The sequence below is a fragment of the Hemicordylus capensis genome, chromosome 2, assembly GCF_027244095.1.
Source record: "Hemicordylus capensis ecotype Gifberg chromosome 2, rHemCap1.1.pri, whole genome shotgun sequence".
NCBI classification, from domain to species: Eukaryota; Metazoa; Chordata; class Lepidosauria; order Squamata; family Cordylidae; genus Hemicordylus; species Hemicordylus capensis.
In genome coordinates, this window is record NC_069658.1 from 164,741,927 (window position 1) to 164,759,813 (window position 17,887).

The 17,887-nt window shown below is 44.8% G+C and overlaps 2 protein-coding genes across 5 annotated transcripts in view; one reads left to right on the forward strand and one right to left on the reverse strand.

Moving 5' to 3' along the window:
* LOC128347344 (protein Wnt-4-like) overlaps positions 1–17,887 on the reverse strand; it is a 52,924-nt gene that overhangs the window by 17,990 nt on the left and 17,047 nt on the right. For all 3 annotated transcript variants that reach the window (XM_053301829.1, XM_053301827.1, XM_053301828.1), the window contains exon 2: positions 3,521–3,579. The gene's annotated coding sequence lies outside the window, so the exon portion shown is untranslated. The remainder of the gene's footprint in view (positions 1–3,520; positions 3,580–17,887) is intronic.
* On the forward strand, positions 184–13,011 carry LPAR5 (lysophosphatidic acid receptor 5). Of its 2 annotated transcripts, none has more exons than XM_053301824.1 (3): positions 184–683; positions 6,548–6,704; positions 10,457–13,011. In XM_053301824.1, exon 3 carries the CDS (start codon positions 10,702–10,704, stop codon positions 11,827–11,829), a length of 1,128 nt encoding a protein of 375 aa, XP_053157799.1. In that variant the 5' UTR covers positions 184–683; positions 6,548–6,704; positions 10,457–10,701; the 3' UTR covers positions 11,830–13,011. The 2 variants fall into 2 exon arrangements, with proteins under 2 accessions (XP_053157799.1, XP_053157800.1); XM_053301825.1 differs by lacking the exon at positions 184–683 and adding an exon at positions 5,861–5,918.

The window sequence follows — 17,887 nt, forward strand, 5'->3', positions numbered from 1 at the left end:
TGCTGGAGGCCTGCTGTAACACGTGCTGCATGACACACCCATCCAGCCAGGTGCCTTTCAGCCCTGTAAGGCTGATCCCTAATGTGCTAGATATTGGCTAATGATTAATTTCTCAGCCTTGCTTTACTCTCCTGCTTCTAACAGCAGATGTCTCAGGAAGTGAAAGGGAGGGGAAAGACCTGACAAAAGTATCTCTGAGTCTCAACCACTTCCTGATTTGTTATGTGTGTCTAATGAGCTGGTTTTGACGGCAAAGGATGTTGTTTCTTGGTTGCTCTCAGCTTTTGCTATTATGCGGAGCCCAACGTGACTTATCAGCTCTTGAAGCCAAAGTTCGTATGTGGTTGTCAATGCCAGGTTGTATCACAGGGAGAGGATGAAAAAATGAGATGGAAGAAAGAGCAAGAGCAACAAAGTACATGATGGAACAGGCGCCGTGAGGGAAAACCTTAGCTTGGATGGACCCAGGGAATTCTACGTGGCTGGGAGAGTCCAAGCCTATCCGGTGCTGCTTCAGAGCTGCCTTTGGGTTTTTCTGGTGGGTCGAAGTTCCGTCATCTGCTGTGAACACGGAGCAGAGGCTAGAAGGCCTGTAACTCCACCAAATCTACGCAAGGAGAGAGGTAAAGCACAGGAGCTGGATTGAGAAGGAAGACCGGGTTAGATGCTGCGGCTGGCAAACGGTAGCTAACAAAATATTTGGTATCTTTCTAACATGGACCTTTCAGCAGGGTTTGAAATTTAGTATCACAGCACATTGGGATAGGGTAAAATCAAATTGTAAGGCAGAGAATATATGTTTTGTAATATTATAGCAACGGCTTATGTGTATAGTTAACAAGAACCGGGCAGACTGGTAAGTGGGAAGTCAATATTTACTTAAGTGTAACTTGATTGCTAAGATATTGTAAAAATCAATAAAACTATAAAATGGCAAAAAAAAAAAAACACCCCACAAAATATTTGGTATCTGTAGGCGTACTTGCTGATCAGACAAAAACAGCCTGGCCTGCTCTTGTGTTGTTAACAGACAGGCAGGAATCAGCAGGTGAAGCCTTTCTGGTAATGGAGTCATTAGATTATCACCTAATGACTACATATCATGCAACAGGGGAAAGAACTGAAATTGGTAAAAAGAAAAAATGTTGGCAATCCATAGTAGAAGATAAAACCTTTGGGGGGGGTGCAATGTGTCCCGGGGTTAATCTGTATGATGAGAGGCACTGAAATTCCAGACTGCCTCATTAAAAAGCCTGCCCCTGCCCCAATCTCAAATAAGCACATAAGACAAGGGCCTCCTGGGTCAGTCAAAAGGCCCATCTAGTCCCAGGTGATGTTGCCCACATTATGGGCCAAATCTCAGATTTGTGGACATGTTCAATGGTAAACCCCTCCTGTATTCTACCAAAGAAAACCACATGGCTCTGTGGTCGCCAGGAGTCGACACCGACTCGACAGCACAACATTACTTTTATTATGATTATGCAGTGATGAAAGAAACGTACTTTCTTTCATCATAGTCAGAGCCAATTCTTTGCTCTAGCATTAAAAAAAGGGGGATTCCATGGAGATCTGGTGCACCCTGGCTCAGATGCTGTCTCCAGATAGTATTGCTACCTTTTTCTTTTCGTTAACAGCAGCATAACAAGCAGAAATTCAACAGGCAAAACTTCCCCTGTCATTATATGAGCCAGCGTGGTGTAGTGGTTAGAATGCTGGACTAGGAGACCAGAGTTCAAATCCCCATTCAGCCATGATACTAGCTGGGTGACTCTGGGCCCGTCACTCCTCTCTCAGCCTAACCTACTTTGTGGGGTTGTTGTGAGGAGAAACTTAAGTATGTAGTACACCGCTCTGGGCTCCTTGGAGGAAGAGCGGGATATAAATGTGATAATAATATCTCCACACCAGATAAAGCTGCATGAATCTGCAGTAGCTCTTCTGCCTGTCCTGTAGCTGTTAAAGACTCAGGCATGTTGACAGAACAAAATGTGGCAATTCTTCTCTAGAAGAGTAAATATTATTGCATACCAGTTGCTGGCAATTTAGGGAACTCAGAAGTGCAAAGAAATATTCTGTAAAAGCAGACAATTAAAACTGTATAGCCAAAAAGAAGAAGATGCCTTGCTTTGTTTACTTGGAAGCCCCATTTATTTCAATTAGACTTACTACTCGTGGTCCTAAGCATGCTTACTTGCAGAGGCGTAGCAAGGTTCGAGTGGGCCCAGAGACAAGGTTTTAAAATGCAAAAAGGTTTTGTAAATTGCGGACGATGCAAGTCATTTAATGTTGCTTAGGAAGACATGCTGTTCTGGTAGCTTCAGGTCTTAACGCTCACATCAGTTTCGGAGGATGAATACAACTGAAGGAAGCCCAGGCGGGTGCGCGGCTGGGGGAGTCAGTCATGTGACTTGCCTCTGGGGCCTCCCCCAAGGCAGTGGGCCCTCAGACAACTGTCTCCCCTTGCCCTATTATAGTTATGCCCCTGCTTACTTGGGAGCAAATGCCACTGAACTCTCTGAAGTTTATTTCTGAAAGCTACTGTACCATTGTGGTGAAAACCTTACACTGAACGTTTTGCTCCTGAACTTTCCTTGATTTTTTTTTTCTTTGAAAAGCAGTTGCAGGAAGCTGAAATTGGGAGAAAGTGGGGTGCGTTGTGGGGTGGTGTTCACCCTTCCCTACCAGCCATTTTTTCTCTCAAAATTGTCCCCTTGAAGAGAAAAGGAATGGAGGCCTAGAAAGTGTACGTTGGTGCTAAAAGATGAATAGTGAATCCAGGAAGTCACTGGCTAAAATCTCACCTCTGCTGTGCATTCACTAGGTAGCCTTACTACGAAACCTACTGTCTCTCAGTCAGCCATCTGCAATATGGGACTATTAATTACTTACTGACCTGCTTTACAGGATTGTTCTAGTTCCTGGTTCACAAATTGCCTTTGCCATGAACTCAACAGGTGATGTCAGGCAATGGGGATGCCTCCTCTGCTCTGGAGACAGTTCTTGAACCTTTAAATCTTCCACGGTATTAGGAGGCTATCTGGTGTCCAGATTATGAGGTGGCAAAGTGCAATCACATACCATCATCTTGACAGAATCGTCCCATAAGTTAGCATAATGTTATAGCACATTTCCTAGGGGGTAATAAATGGGAGGAGGGTGGCTTACTGTGAAAGTATGTAGGGCAGAGCAGGGGGAGACATCTGCTGCTATGAAATCCCTTAAGATGAAAAGGGATGAGGGCTAGATTAGTGAGTCTCCTCTGGAGAAGGAGGAGTCACATCTTTCATTCCCTGCTCTAAATGGAATTTTATCCATTTTACTTCTGCTGTCAAAAAGCTGAGAAATGAAAGTGACACCATTAATTTGACCTTCACTCAACAGCCAGTTCAATCCAAGTTTTCAGACACCTTCTGAACAAACTCCTTAACTGGCCTCCTCATCAGGTGAATTGACCAGGTATTTGTCTTAAGACTGCAGGCTTATCTGCCTGTATGATAGTCTTATATTGGTTTTATACCTGTTCCATTGTCAGGGTTTCATCTGAAGAATCCTGGGAATTGTAGTATGGTGAGAATCCTGAAAATGAATTATTATGAAAGGCATTATTATTAGAACATAATTATTACAGCAAAGCATTATTAACAGAAATTCATTATTAGAGCAAAGGGCCAAACTCCACCCGCCCCCCAAAAAGGAAGAAAAAGGTCAGAGACCTGTTCACAAGACTCTTATATATCATTTAGTTGAACTATGATTGTTGAACAAAATTTAGTTCAACTAAACGATATGTAAGAGTCTCGTGAACAGGTTTCTGACTTTTCTTCCTTTCATTTTCTTTTTTGAAAGTAGCATCGCGGGTTAGGACTGGGAGTGGGGGAGAATACTTTTATTTGTACTCATTAATAAAATAGTTTTATCCTGCCTTTCACACCAAAGCACTTCACATTTTGAGTAGACAATTAAGAGGAGGAGGGATTTGCTAAGCCGACCCTCTCCCCTGTGTTTCTCTGCAGGGGCGTAGCAAGGTTGGAGTGGGCCCAGAGACAAGATTTTAAAATGCCCCCCCCCACTGAAGCTCAGCTCATGACGTAAAGAAATCTTAAATGAGGCTGAATAGTGGTAACCAAAAGCATATATCTCCTATGTGCCACAATAGAACATCATCCTAAATTATTTTTTACAAGGTTTTGTAAACTGTGGACAATGCAAGTCATTTAATGGTACTAGAGAAAGACAGGCTGTTCTGGTAGCTCCAGGTCTTAACACTCACATCAGTTTTGGAGAATGAATACAACTGAAGGAAGCCCGGGTGGGTGTGCAGCTGGGGGAGTCAGTCATGTTGACTTGCCTCTGGGGGGCCCTGCCAAGGCAGTGGGCCCCCAGACAACTGTCTCCCCTTGCCCTATTATAGTTACACTTCTGATTTTCACTCATGCTTTAAAATTAATGGAAATTGCCAGGTAAGGTGCCCAGCTTAACTTCTGCACCTAATAAGCGGTAAAGCAGGGGTGGAGCCACCATTGCGTGAGCGGGTTCAAATAACCCGAGCCGCCGCACTCAGGGGCCATGGCTCGCACCCCAGCCACGCCCCCTGTGTCTGACGTCAGATGCAGAGGGCATAGCTGGGGGGGGGGCAGTGGCAACGAACTGAACCAGAGCCAGCAGTGGCTTCCCTACACCTCTGGTGAGAAGACTTTTCTCACACATTATGCTGCTTTAGAAATGAGGCTCCTTGCACCTACTTCTACTCTTGAGTAGACCTCACCCTTGCTCCCAAGTAGTGTTGTAGTTGCAAATTCAGAGGTGCAGGCGCTCTCCATGACAGGCCCCATGGAAGGCCCTGTCTGCCCCAACAGCCCAAGAAGCCAAGGAGCACCGTCTCTGCATGTCCCCCCTCCACTACTCCCCTGCTCCATTACACCCTAGGCCCTTAGTTGTGAGTAGACCCACAACTTTACACCTGCGAAAACTGTGCCTCCTTAGTTGCGAATAGACCTGATCTGCACTCATGAGTAGACCTCCCAATCCTACTCACCAGTAGATTCTCAGCCTCATGTGTAGACCTTGCATCCTTAGAAGTAGACCACACACTTATGGGTAATGTTGAGGGTCTGTTCATGAATAAGGCTGTCTGCTCATGAGTAGGGATACGCCCTTACTCACCAGTAACACCCCAGCTTCACTCATCAGTAGACTGCACCCTTACTTGTGGGTAGATCTGCAACCTTTTGCTGACGTAATCCTTGCATCCTTTCTCAAGAGTAGACCTACTCACAAGTATGGCAAAGTCTACTCATAAGATTGAGGGGCTACTCATGAGCAACAATACACTGTCAATTTACAAGTAATTTTGAGGGTCAACTCATGAATAAGGCTGATGGTCTTGTGATATCTCCTTTAAGATACTCTAAGAGTAAGGCTATAATGCCTGCTAAATAGTAATCTCTGGCAACTTTTAAAAAGGCAGTTAAGACACATTTGTTCACCCAGGCTTTTAATTAGATCTACAGTTTTTAATAGTTTTAACATTGTGTTAAATTTTAAATTATTTTAATGTCTTAACATTTTAAATTTTGTTTTAATTTGTATTGTTTTGTTGTAAACTGCCCAGAGAATTAAGTTTTGGGCAGTATACACATGTGTTAAATAAATAAATACCCACAAATAAGGTTGAGAGGCTACCTATGTGTAACGTCAGGACTGCTCATGAGTAAAGTTTTAATTGTAAACCGCCCTGAGCCATTTTGGAAGGGCAGTATACAAATCAAATCAATCAATCAATCAAATAAATAAATAAATAAAGTTGCAAATAAAGTTGGAAGGCTTACTCACAAATAAGTTTAAGTGTCTACTTAAAGGAAGATGCAAGCTTCTCATGAGCAACACAATGGGGATCTACTCACAAGTAAGGGGGGGTAAGTCTACTCACATGTAAAGGTTCTAAGTTCTGCTTAATTTTTTTATTTGGCACATTTCTATACTGCCCCATATGCAAATCTCTGGGCAATTCACAATCTAAAACACCGGACTACACTCTAGAACCGCAGCAAAATATTTCGGCTTGGCAGGATCGTATAAAAAACGATCCCCAGAATCTCAAACTGCTACATCAGGAAAATACAACTATTTTTCTGCAATGGACTTGCAACGCTGTAGCACTATAACACAAAGATAAAATGCTAAATAAGGCAACGGAAATGTGAACAGCACCTTACTGTCAGCGCAGGGACTGCAGTGTCACAACACAGGACGTATGGAAGCACACTTAGCAGATCTATAGTGACCCTGTTGCAGGGGTTAATCTGGAAAGTGCCCAGGTCTATGTCTAAAAAACCTGTGAAGTGGCCATTAGTGAAGGTAATCCTGTTTCCCAAATTTGATATGGTGGTTGTTTTTCATTAAGCCATTGAAGAATCACTCTTTTTTTTAAAAAAAAATCCTTTATATAATATAATATAATATAATATAATATAATATAATATAATATAATATAATATATATTTTTTAAAAGTTTTATTTACAATATATCAATCTTTTCATACAGGAATCAATGACAAACGACAACAAATGGAAAATCTAGAACAGAAGATAAAAGGATGCTCCACCTTGCCCCTGAAAGTGGATCACCCAAGGGAGCCTAGAAGCATCAGGTCTTTCACGTATGCCACTATGCCTCTGCAAAAACAGAAGCTACTCTGCAGGTAAATTGTCCCTTGTGAACCGTGTGTGTGTGTGTGCTTCCGAATCTACTCTTGGCATCAAACAACACTAAAAAGAACAGTCAAATTCCTTCTAGTGGTTTTTCATTTTAGTTTTTTAAACTTTTTAAAAAATTAACATTGAACTTTCAACTTTCAAATCTGGTTTTAGCTGGGTCTTGTTTTTAATTCTTGTATTTATTTTATTAATGCTATGTTTATTGTTTTATCATATTGGTGAGCTGCCCTCATGAGTATTGCACAAGAGGGGCAGGACATAAATATGTATTTAAAGTAAAGTAAAACAAAGCAAAGTATTTGGTATGTATTCCGTCTTTCAAAACTGCACATTGGAAGAAAAACAGCAGAGTGGCCAGTCTGTGCAGCTACCTAAGAGCCCAGAAGCCTGAGTAACTCAACATCAGTACCACTATCAGCCCCCAGACGATGTAAAAGCTATCCTGAAGAGAACTCTTTTCACCAGCTGCCAAGGAATTGTTTACAGAAGACTCCTGGACATTTTCCAGATTAATTGCTGCAACAGTTTCACAACGTGTCTGCCGAGTGCCCCTCCGTACTGCCTGTGTTTTGACATCACAGTGCCCATATTTCCCATGCCTTGCTTCGGAACCTATCACCGCAATTCAGTGCTATAATGTTGTATGTCCGTTGCAGGAAAGTCGCTGTATTTTTCTGTTGTAGGAGGAATCTTGCCCTGTCCTTTGTGCATTGCAATGAAGTGTTGTGTGGATGGTTCAAATCACAGTGTGACAATTTGGTCACTTACTTAAGAGGAAGCCCATTGAACTGTACAATTCCATTTTTAACTGCATTTGTTTACAGTCCCCCACCCCCTTGATTACTTCAAGGAAGCCCAGTGAACTGAATCACTATTTTTACGGCTCCTTTCCACTCTATTACATCCTGTTTCTTATTATTTCTTTCTTTTTATTTATTATTTTTTATTGTGCAAATAATTGTGCAACATCTCACAGAACCAAGGGTCATCCCATGAAATTGATTGCCAGGAAATCTAGGACCAACAAACAGAAGTACTTTTTCACACAATGCATAATCCACTTGTGGAACTCTCTGCCACAGGATGTGGTGACAGCCAACAACCTGGATGGCTTTAAGAGGGGTTTGGATAACTTCATGGAGGAGAGGTCTATCATTGGCTACTAGTCCGAGGGCTATAGGCCACCTCCAGCCTCAAAGGCAGGATGTCTCTGAGTACCACTTGCAGGAGAGTAACAGCAGGAGAGAGGGCATGCCCTCAACTCCTGCCTGTAGGCTTCCAGCGGCATCTGGTGGGCCACTGTGCGAAACAGGAAGCTGGGCTAGATGGGCTTCCTTAGGCCTGAGCCAGCAGGGCTGTTCTTATGTTCTCATGTTAACATGCTACAGCTACAATGGAGGCGGAGGGCACCTTTTGAACTATGCTGTCATGAGCTGCTGCCCTGCCTAGTAGTCTGCTTGTATGGCTGAGACAGCTTTGCCTGTTGCTATGGGGGGGGGGGATCTCAAATGTGAATCCCCTTTCCTTCTACAGATCATGACGTAACCTGACTGAGGCTTCGATGAGTAAAGGTCTTTTCTCTCTTTGTCTTAGTTGCAAGGCCCAATTGGCTAGGCACAATGAAGAGGCATAATCTATTGCTGCCCAGGTCTGGGACTTCTTCCAGCAAAGCAGACCTACCAAGAAGGCTTCCAGAGGCATCTGATGGGCCACTGTGCAAAACAGGATGCTGGACTAGATGGGCTGCCTTGGGCCTGATCCAGCAGGGCTGTTCTTATGGGGAGCAGTGGGTGGGCAGGCAACTAGCTCTGCTACCTCCTCGTCTGCCCTCTCGCCCCCTTCCGCCCACCATGGCAGTGGCCCAGTGCACCCTCAGCGTGAGCTCTGGTGGCTCCTCTTGCCCTGGGTCTGAAGCAGCCGAGGGAAACCAGCTGCTTCCTCCAGGGAGGCCTCCCCTGCCACTGCCAAGGGGCGCCCCACCACTGCAGCTCAGGCTCCTCCTGCGGATCCGGGGCTGAGGTTACTGTTGGGGCTGGGTGGGTTGGTCTTGCGGGAGGCAGCAACAATGGCTGTGGAGGCGGAAGCGGCTTGGTGGGAGGGTCCAAGGTGAGAGAAGCGGGCTGAAGGGAGGGTGGCAGCAGCAGCTGCTTCATCATGTCAGTGGTGGCGAGACAGAGCCGGGCACCATGGGCTAAAAAAACAAAAATGCCCCCCACAGCACACGTGTGAGGACATTGAGCAGGGGGAGGGAGGGAGGGGGAACCAAAGGGCCAAGCCTCCCAGCTATCATGAGCCCCCCACAAACACACACTCCACACGGCCCTGCTTTGGTGCCTGAGGCAAAGCGGGGGGGGGAGGAACAGAAGGTGACAGGGAGGAAATGACAAATTGGTGGAGCCAGATGGCTCCCCCACCCCAGGCGTGCAAATGGTGGTAAAAATGACAAATGTCCCTGCTTCCTCCTATTATTATGGCCCTCTCTGCCATTGGGTTTTTAAAAAAGAAATTTCCCAGGATCGCTTGCGCAAGGCTGCAATGGTGCAAGGCTCAGTTAGATTTTTGTTTTGGAACGGTGCTTCCTCCTGCTGGCAGATTTGTGCAAGGCAGCTGAGAATTATTATTTTTTAAAGAAAGGTCATCACAGCACATCCCCTGCGACTCCATTGGCCCAAATGGAACAGGAGGAGTAGGCAGATAAATGCATCTCAAGGAGAATATGGACACCTCCTGCCTGGAAAACACGTTGCAGTGGGCAGAAATATGAATGGGCACCAGCCAGTATTCCCTCTAAGAGGGATTTCCAGAAGTTGTTGACTACAAACCTGGGGAAATGTCTGGGTTTCTCTAAAGAAAATATAACACCCAACAAACTATAGGGCAGTTCACATGAGGATGACTAGGGCAGAAGACACCTGGTCCCCAGTTCGAAAGCTGAGTGCACTCCCAATATTTGGTCCTCAGTGAGGGGGAAACAAGGTTGGCGGCTCTTTCCATGATTGTGTGCTAAGCAGCAGCTGGGTTTGGAAGGCTTTCTGTCCTGCCTAATTCAGTCGCTGGATCCAGCGGCTGGATAGGAGGGGCTCCTCTGACCCAGCTGCTGCTTATGGCACAGAAGGAGCCTCTGGCCTTGTTTCCCTCTCTCAGAAAATCAAATATTAGGAGCACACGCAGCTCCCAAACTCAGGGAGCAGCAGGCATCTCTGGCCTTCAAGGCTGTTCACATGATCAAAAACTGGGTAGGGTGAATGTTCTGCCCAGCTTGAGGAGCTGTGCATGCTCTCGGTTTTCAGTCATGTGCAAGCAAACAACTAGGTAGTAGGAGGGGGCATAATCAGGTGTGAGAGAGGAGATGGGGGTGGGGGACAGCTTTCCCTCCTACCCCATTAAAAGGCTGGGTGCTAAAGCTGTCCTGCCCAGCTCCTCCTGCCTCACACACAATCACTCCCTCTCCTCCTACCTAGTTGTTTACTCACACACAATTGAAAATTGGGGGTGTACACAGTTCCCTAAGCTGGGTAGGGGTATCCAGTTTTGTCCAACCTTGTCCTATCCAGTTTTCAATGGTATGCACTCCCTTACTGTGTGAACCACCCTATAGTCTCCCTTTACATCTGTCCTCCTCCTATACATTGCCTTTTCCTCCTTCCTTTATGCTCCCCATCCTTGTGATTTCATTCCTCATGTCTCTTTCTGAGTGTTCTGCAATTAAGAAATGGCCCTTCTAATTTTCCTGCAGGCTCATCATTTTGTGATGAAGAATGGCCCTGACATCCACATCATCTCCAACAGTTTCTGAGGCCTAGTGACTCAAGCTGGAATATTGGGACAATCATCTGTCAGCAACGATCTAACAAGGAAAGAGATGAGTACCCACCAAAGCAGTATGGGGTTAGCTTGTCCCCCACTTTTTTGAGAGAGATGCTCTTCTGTGCTCTCTGTTTCTTCCAGCACCCTGAGCAGCACTGTTGAAGCCCTCTGGTGATGACAGGCATGTCAGCTCCCAATGCTACTTTGTGCAAGGATCATAGTGCCAGTCACCGGCTGCACCTGATTGGATACAGCCTGATCTTCACAGCAGGCTTGCTACTCAATGTTGCAGCACTCTGGATCTTCCTGTTCTACCTGAGACTCAAGTCTGTGGTGAGGATCTACATGTTAAACTTGGCCGCGAGCGACCTCCTTTTCACAATATCTTTGCCATTACGTATTTACTACTATTCCGTGGGGAAGTGGCCCTTTGGAGTTATTCTTTGCCAGGTCTCTGGCTCTGTCTTCCAAATCAACATGTATGGCAGCTGCCTCTTCCTAATGTGCATCAACTTGGACCGCTTTGTTGCTATTGTGCATCCACTACGCTGGCGCCATCTCAGGCGCCCCAAGGTGGCCCGGCTGCTCTGCCTTGTGGTGTGGGTGCTTATTCTGGTGGGCTCCGTTCCAGTTGCTGGGGTCCACCAAACAACTGAATGTTTCAAAGAAAATCAAACAAACGAGTCCATCACTCTGTGTTTTGAAAGCTTCAGCGATGGTCTGTGGCAGAATGGGCTCTTCCCGCTGGTCATCCTAGCAGAGATCCTGGGCTTCCTGCTGCCTCTGACCTCCGTGACCTACTGCTCAGTCCGAATTTTTCAGAAACTGTGCCAGGCTGGTGGTGCTCAGAGCCTGCGCCAGCAAAAGACAATTCGCATGCTGGTGGTCAACCTCGTCATCTTTGTTATCTGCTTTGTCCCTTACAACATCATCCTGGCCGTCTATGGGCTGATAAAAGCCCATGTGATTCAGACTGAACCACCAACGCGGGATTCAGTGCGCCAAGCCCTGGTTGTCACTGTGCTGTTGGCCAGTATGAACTGCACTTTGGACCCCTTGGTCTATTACTTCAACACGGAGGGCTTCCGAAACACTTTAAAGAAGCTGAGAAGGGGGCAAGCTTGGGACTCCGAAACGGGGACGCTTCAGACTCGGGTAACACAAGGCAAGTCCTACCAGGCACATGCGAAGCCAGGAGCCAAATGTTTCCCAGTCCAGAACTTGATCCTCTCCCGTGAGGACTTGCCATTTGCCTCCCCTAAGATATTTTTGAACAGTCCCATTGAGGACTCTGAAATATAAGGGCACTTCCAGATGGGGTTTTAGTCTAGAATTGTCACACCTGTCCATTCAGGTTTTGGGATGGACAATATCGCCCATCCCAATATTGTCCTCCATTGGATGTCAACCTGTACTTTCTCCACGCTTATATTGTCACATTTATTACCACAGAAACACCCCCACCTTTTTTTTGTTTTTTAACAGCAGTGCAGTTGAGCAGTAATTTCATATGGTGGCACAACTTTTCTTTCGTTTTGATTTAGGTATGGTTGTGATGTAATTTGAGGAGTTGAGCCAAATCACCACACTGCTGCACTTCTACGGCAGAGGACACCTGTACCTTTGCCCCTTTCCTTTCTGACTGCCACCATTAGATGTTCTTTTTTGAGGAGAGGAAGCTATCTCTCTCTCTCTTTCTCTTTTTGACACTGTAATTCTCTTGCAAATGTCAACTAGGTGCTCCTATTATTGGCAACATAACACCAGATCGACTAATTAGCTTTGGAGTTTATACCGTATTAGCACCTATGGTAACTGAAATGGAAAATGGAAAGAATTACCATGGTGTTTCCTGGCAGCACACAGAGACTACTGATCCACTGGACATTGGGGGGAGCCGAAAATACAGGAACAACTCTAGAGCAGACACCACAGTATTGACACCTCTCAGTATATTGCACTGCAGATGAGGGCATATTATAAAAAGGTGCGTGGGAGATGGCAATGGTAAACCCCTCCTGTATTCTACCAAAGAAAACCACATGGCTCTGTGGTCACCAGGAGTCAACACTGACTCAAAGGCACAATTTTACCTGTATACATGTTCTAACCACAACAAATCAAACAAAATGTCTGCTTTTCCTGGCATTCCTTTAGTATGGTGCCCAACATGGAAGATATTTCATAACGGTGGCGGTGGTGGTAGTATCTTTACAAGGTTAATAGCTGACATTTTGCAACATAATACCGTACTGACTAGCTCATAATGATGAAGACATAACATGCTACTGACTTTCATATTTGCACTTGCCAAAGTACAATATTAAAAAATGGGGGGAGAGGGGAGTGGTTAGAGTGCCAGCTTATAGAGCGATCTCTGAGGCAAGATCACTTCCAGTTTCTAGTGCTATACCGGGTATGGTGCTTCTGATGTATTAGCAATATGGCCCCATGGTACCAATCATTTAAAATAAAGTTATCATTGATGTCTGTGTTGTACCTGTACCCAGTCATACCAGCTACAACATAAAAAGCGGTGGGCGGTGGGCGAGAGGGATGACCATCACAAAAAGGTGTGAGGTCAGTCACACCTTCTTTACACTATGGAGTACAATGGATGGAACATGGTGCTATAAGAACACACAATAGCATGCTGGTATGGAAATAGTAATGCAATTCTGCTTGCAACTCCGAAGGAGATGAAACAAGGTGCACATTTGGAAGTGCTCTAAGAATGGATGGGTTATCAGGATGGGGGATCTGGGGGCTAACAGAGTTTTAACATTACTAAAAGTACTTGGCAGAATTTTTGAATGATAAACTGTGTGAAACATGTTATGAAGCATAAGTATAAAGTGAGGGAGAGTATTTTTTTAACATAGCAAAGTGAAAGTGATTCTGTTCTTTTAAGGGCAGTTTTACTTAGATCAATGTAGTAAGATAAATTTACTTATAGATAAATTTGTTATCCTTAGAAATGATCTGTTCACATTAACAGTGTAACGGGTGGCTATCAGTGTTGCAACTAGTCATTTCTACAACTAGTGTTGCAGCTAGTACATTTCTGTGGGAGCAATAGAATAACTGCTGTCCAATGTCATAGGACTTCAGTTTCTTCCTATATTTATAGTGGTTCAACATTGGTATGATTTGTCCACCACTTTGTTTTGGCAAACCAGTCTAGTTTATAAATATTTACCACTGACTAGGCCAGTTCCAGTCAGGGTGGCTTCTTATTTCAGAAACTATTCCTCAGTTGTTGTTGTTGTTGTTCATTCATTCATTCATTCATTCATCCATTCAATTTCTATACCACCCTTCCAAAAATGGCTCAGGGCAGTTTACACAGAGAAATTACAAACAAATAAGATGGATCAATAAGATGGTTGAGAATGCAGGCAGTCCATATGTCAAACCATTACTTTCTGTGTTTTCCTTATCTCTTCTCTGATTCTTCTGAGAGCTAATCTGTGATTTCCCCCCCCCCCCCCCCGACTCTAGTCTCTTTCTCTCCCAGTCCTGGTCTGTTCCTCTGCTGCCACCTGGTGTCTGAATTTGGTTGGAATCTATTGAAAACAGGGATGACAAACTTTTATTTAAATAATGTGTGTGTTATGACTTAACACAGTTCATCTTTTATAATGTAAACTCAATCACCCCCAAAGCAAGGAGATACATCCCCATTTCTTTCTGGTGTAGCCAGAAAGATGTTGAGGAAAAAAGTGTTTTTTCTGAAGATCTTAAAAACAACGGATAGATGTTTGTATGGAGTGGAACAGAATGTGTGGTCTGGTAGAGTGCTTTTTTTCTTTTTAAAGGAGAATTGGGCGGCAGCACATTTTTTTAATGTTTGGGGAAGGGATGCTGCAAGTACATGTAAGGTGATGCACACTTGAGTAAAAAATCCGGACCATATACTCTGAAGGGGCCTGCTAGCAGTGACTAATCAGAAAAAAGGCATTGAGGTAATTAATGGTAGACAACTCAATTAAAATGTCGACCCTTTTTTTCAGCAGCTGCAGAAAAGGTGAATTCCATGCTTAGGAAAGGGATTGAAAATTAAACTGCCAATATTGTAATGCCCTTATTCAAATATTTAGTGAGTGGCCATACTTGGGATACTGTGCACAGTTGTGGTCACATTTCAAAAAGGAGATTGTCCATCTGGAAGTGGTCTGCAAAAAAGGGGGACAGAAACTATTGGGGGCTGAAGCACCTTCACTACATAGTTTGGGGCTCTTTCGTTTGGAAAACAGATGACAAAGGGGGGACATTATTGAAAAAAATATGCATGATGTACAAAGAGCGAGAGAAGTCCCACCGCCCACCTGGCCACACTTTCTCATAACACTAGGGCCTAGGATCAATGAAACTGATTGGCAGGAGATTCGGGACAGACAAAAAAAGAAGTATTTCTTCACACAGCACATAATCAATGCATGGAATTCATTGCCATGATATGTGGTGATGGCCACTGACTTAAATGGCTTTATAATGGGGTTATACAAATACATGGAGGCCATCGGTCAATGGCTACTAGTCCTGGTGATTGCTAAATGCTATTTCCGGGGTCAGAAACAGTATATCATTTAATGCCAGTTGCTGGGAGGCCATCAGCAGGAAAGGTTGATCTGTCCATATCCTGCCTGTGGACCTCTCAGAGACATCTGGCTGGCCACTGTGGGAAACAAAATGCTGGATTAGCTAGCTCTTTGGTCTGATGCGACAGAGCTCTTCTTATATGAGTGCATGCACGTGCGCACACATGCACACACACGAGACAAGCAGTAACAAACGCCAAGCTCAATTTCTCCAGGACCCTAATATCTTGACAAGATATTTCTTCTAGCCTGAAACATCTTTTCCAGCAAGCTTCAAATTATTCCCCACCCTATTTTCAAACTATTTCTGATGACTGGAGTCACATTCCAAGGCCCTCAAACAGGACCCTGGTGTCCATCCATGATCAAGTGGTGACATGAAGGCCAGGCTATATGAAGAGCTAGGGAGAGGGAGGGAAGTCAGCTTGCACAACCAAAGAGCATGCCTACATCCTTAAACTGTTCTTGACACACTCCTTTGTACCCACAATCCATGCTTAATGTGACCCCTGAATGAATCCTGAGCATGTCAGCCTCTCGCATAGCTCCTTGTCATTTCAGTGAGCCTTGTGCAAGAGAACATTATGCGCTGCCACTGTGTTAATTAGAGGGCGAGGTGGCAGAGCATTTGGACTTCCTGCCTCAGGGATGAAAATATCCTGGCATAGCCATTGCAGCTTTATTGATTCAGGGCTTGTTTAAATTATCTGTTCTTCTGAGGTCACGTCATTTTCCAGCCTCTTTCTGGGTGTGAGTTTTCTTTGGTGGAGGGGAAATTGACGAAAGGGTTAATCAGGGACTAAATGAACTGAAGAAACTCCCGAGGCCAAACTACGCATTATGCAGTATGCATTATTGAGCTATGTGCTTTAGACTGGCAATGTCTCCTCTAACAACAAGAACTGCTGCAGGAGCCTGATCTAGATCAGGAACAGCCACATTGTAGGGTGGGTGGGTGTGTTAACTCTTTTCCCCTGCACCTCTGAAAATCCACGCACACTCCTCTTGAAGCAGCTATTTGAGCAACTAACCACTTCAGGAGGCAAATACCAGATGAGGGGGCAACTTTCAGAAGGAAATTGGTATGGGTGGAAGCGTTAACTCTCTCCCTGTGTGTGACAGTCCTGATCTGAACACACCCACCCAATAGCTTCTGTTAAAGAAGAGACATTGCCAATCTTAATAATGCACTCTGGGTAAAAATTTATTGTGACCCTTAGACAAGGTGCACCTAGATAATTTTGGAGCCTGGACCTAAAGGCCTTTGGAGGTTGCCCCCCAACCTGCAAATTAAGAATCATCATGCTCGGCCTGGCAATTACCCCACCCGGGACAGACTAAAGAGGATTTAGGGGCCATAATGCTGGGAAATGTTGAAGGAAAGAGAAGAAGAGGACAACCAGCAGCAAGGTGGATGGACTCGATTATGACAGCAAATAATGCATCACTGAGAGACCTTAACGGCCAAATTGAAGGCAGATCATCCTGGAGAGAATCTATCTCTGTGGTTGCTAAGAGTTGATACCAACTTGACGGTACTTAATCAATCAATCAGGGGGCTGTGGAGGCCTTGGACTTTGGCCCAGAAATCCAGGGGTGAGAGTGCTTCTGAATGGGAATGGGGCCAGAGCTCAATGGTAGAGCATTTGCAGAGCATGCAGGAAGTCCCAGGTTCAATCCCCAGCAACATTTCAGGTAGGCTGAGAAAAAATCCTGCCTGATGCCCTGGAGAGCCCGTGCCAGATGAAACAATGAGCTAGATCAGGGATGGGGAACCTTGGCATTCCTGCAGATGTTGGCCTACAATTCCCATAATCCCTAGCTATTGGCCTCTGTGGCTGGGGATTATGGGAGTTGTAGTCCAAAAACAGCTGGAATGCCAAGGTTCCCCACCCCTGAGCTAGATGAAACAATGGTCTGGCTCAGCAGATGGCAGCTTCTTCTATGTCCCTACTAGGATCCCCCTGTTTTCCTTTTGGGATGACAGCCATGTATACAGCACATCTAAAAACAATCCAAATATTATGTACAAATATTGTAAGTAATAGTGATAAATGTATGGTTTGAAAAACTGTCCAGCTATGCAGGATATAATAAATCTGAAAATGGGGTTGTTGCTGGAAAAACATTAGTTAAATCTACATAAGTTTTATTTGTGTCTATGAGTGAAGCCGCTATAAAATGACCCCAGGCCATATTTTGGGGGATCCTGGGCAGGGAATCCTTCTACTCTTTTCTCGAGATTTGGATCTAGTGATATATCTGAGTCACTGCTGGCTTTTTAAAAACTTATATATTGAGAGTAGCTATTGCTCCCTCCCCCAGTATGCCTTGTTGGGATCCCTTGAGCCGGCACCAAGTAACTTAATTGGTTTTCAGCCGTCTTAAGGGCGCAACAAGGTGGAAAATATTATTAGGATCTCCTGCAGTTTTAAAAATATTAATAGTAGCCATGGGGCCCTCCTAACTGGATCAGAACCGTGGTGCCGCAGCAGGGGGCAAGTTAACCCTTCCCCTCTGTGCAGTTTCCTCATTAAAATTGCCTCCCAATGTTATTTGCCCAGTAGAGGACACTTACAGTCACCCATAAGATTCCTATGAAAATTTCCCCATGTGGCAAATAGCCACATGGTTGGGAATTTTAATCAGGAAAATGGTACAGGTGGGAAGGGCTGTAAAACTCTCCTCTAATGTGGTGGTCCTGATCAAATTCAGGAGCCCCACAGCTGCTACAATTTTGTTTTAACTAGGGAGATCCT

Bases quoted from the DNA above. Each gene is read 5' to 3' on its own strand.
- LPAR5 (XM_053301824.1), top strand. From the start codon at position 10,702: ATGACAGGCATGTCAGCTCCCAATGCTACTTTGTGCAAGGATCATAGT.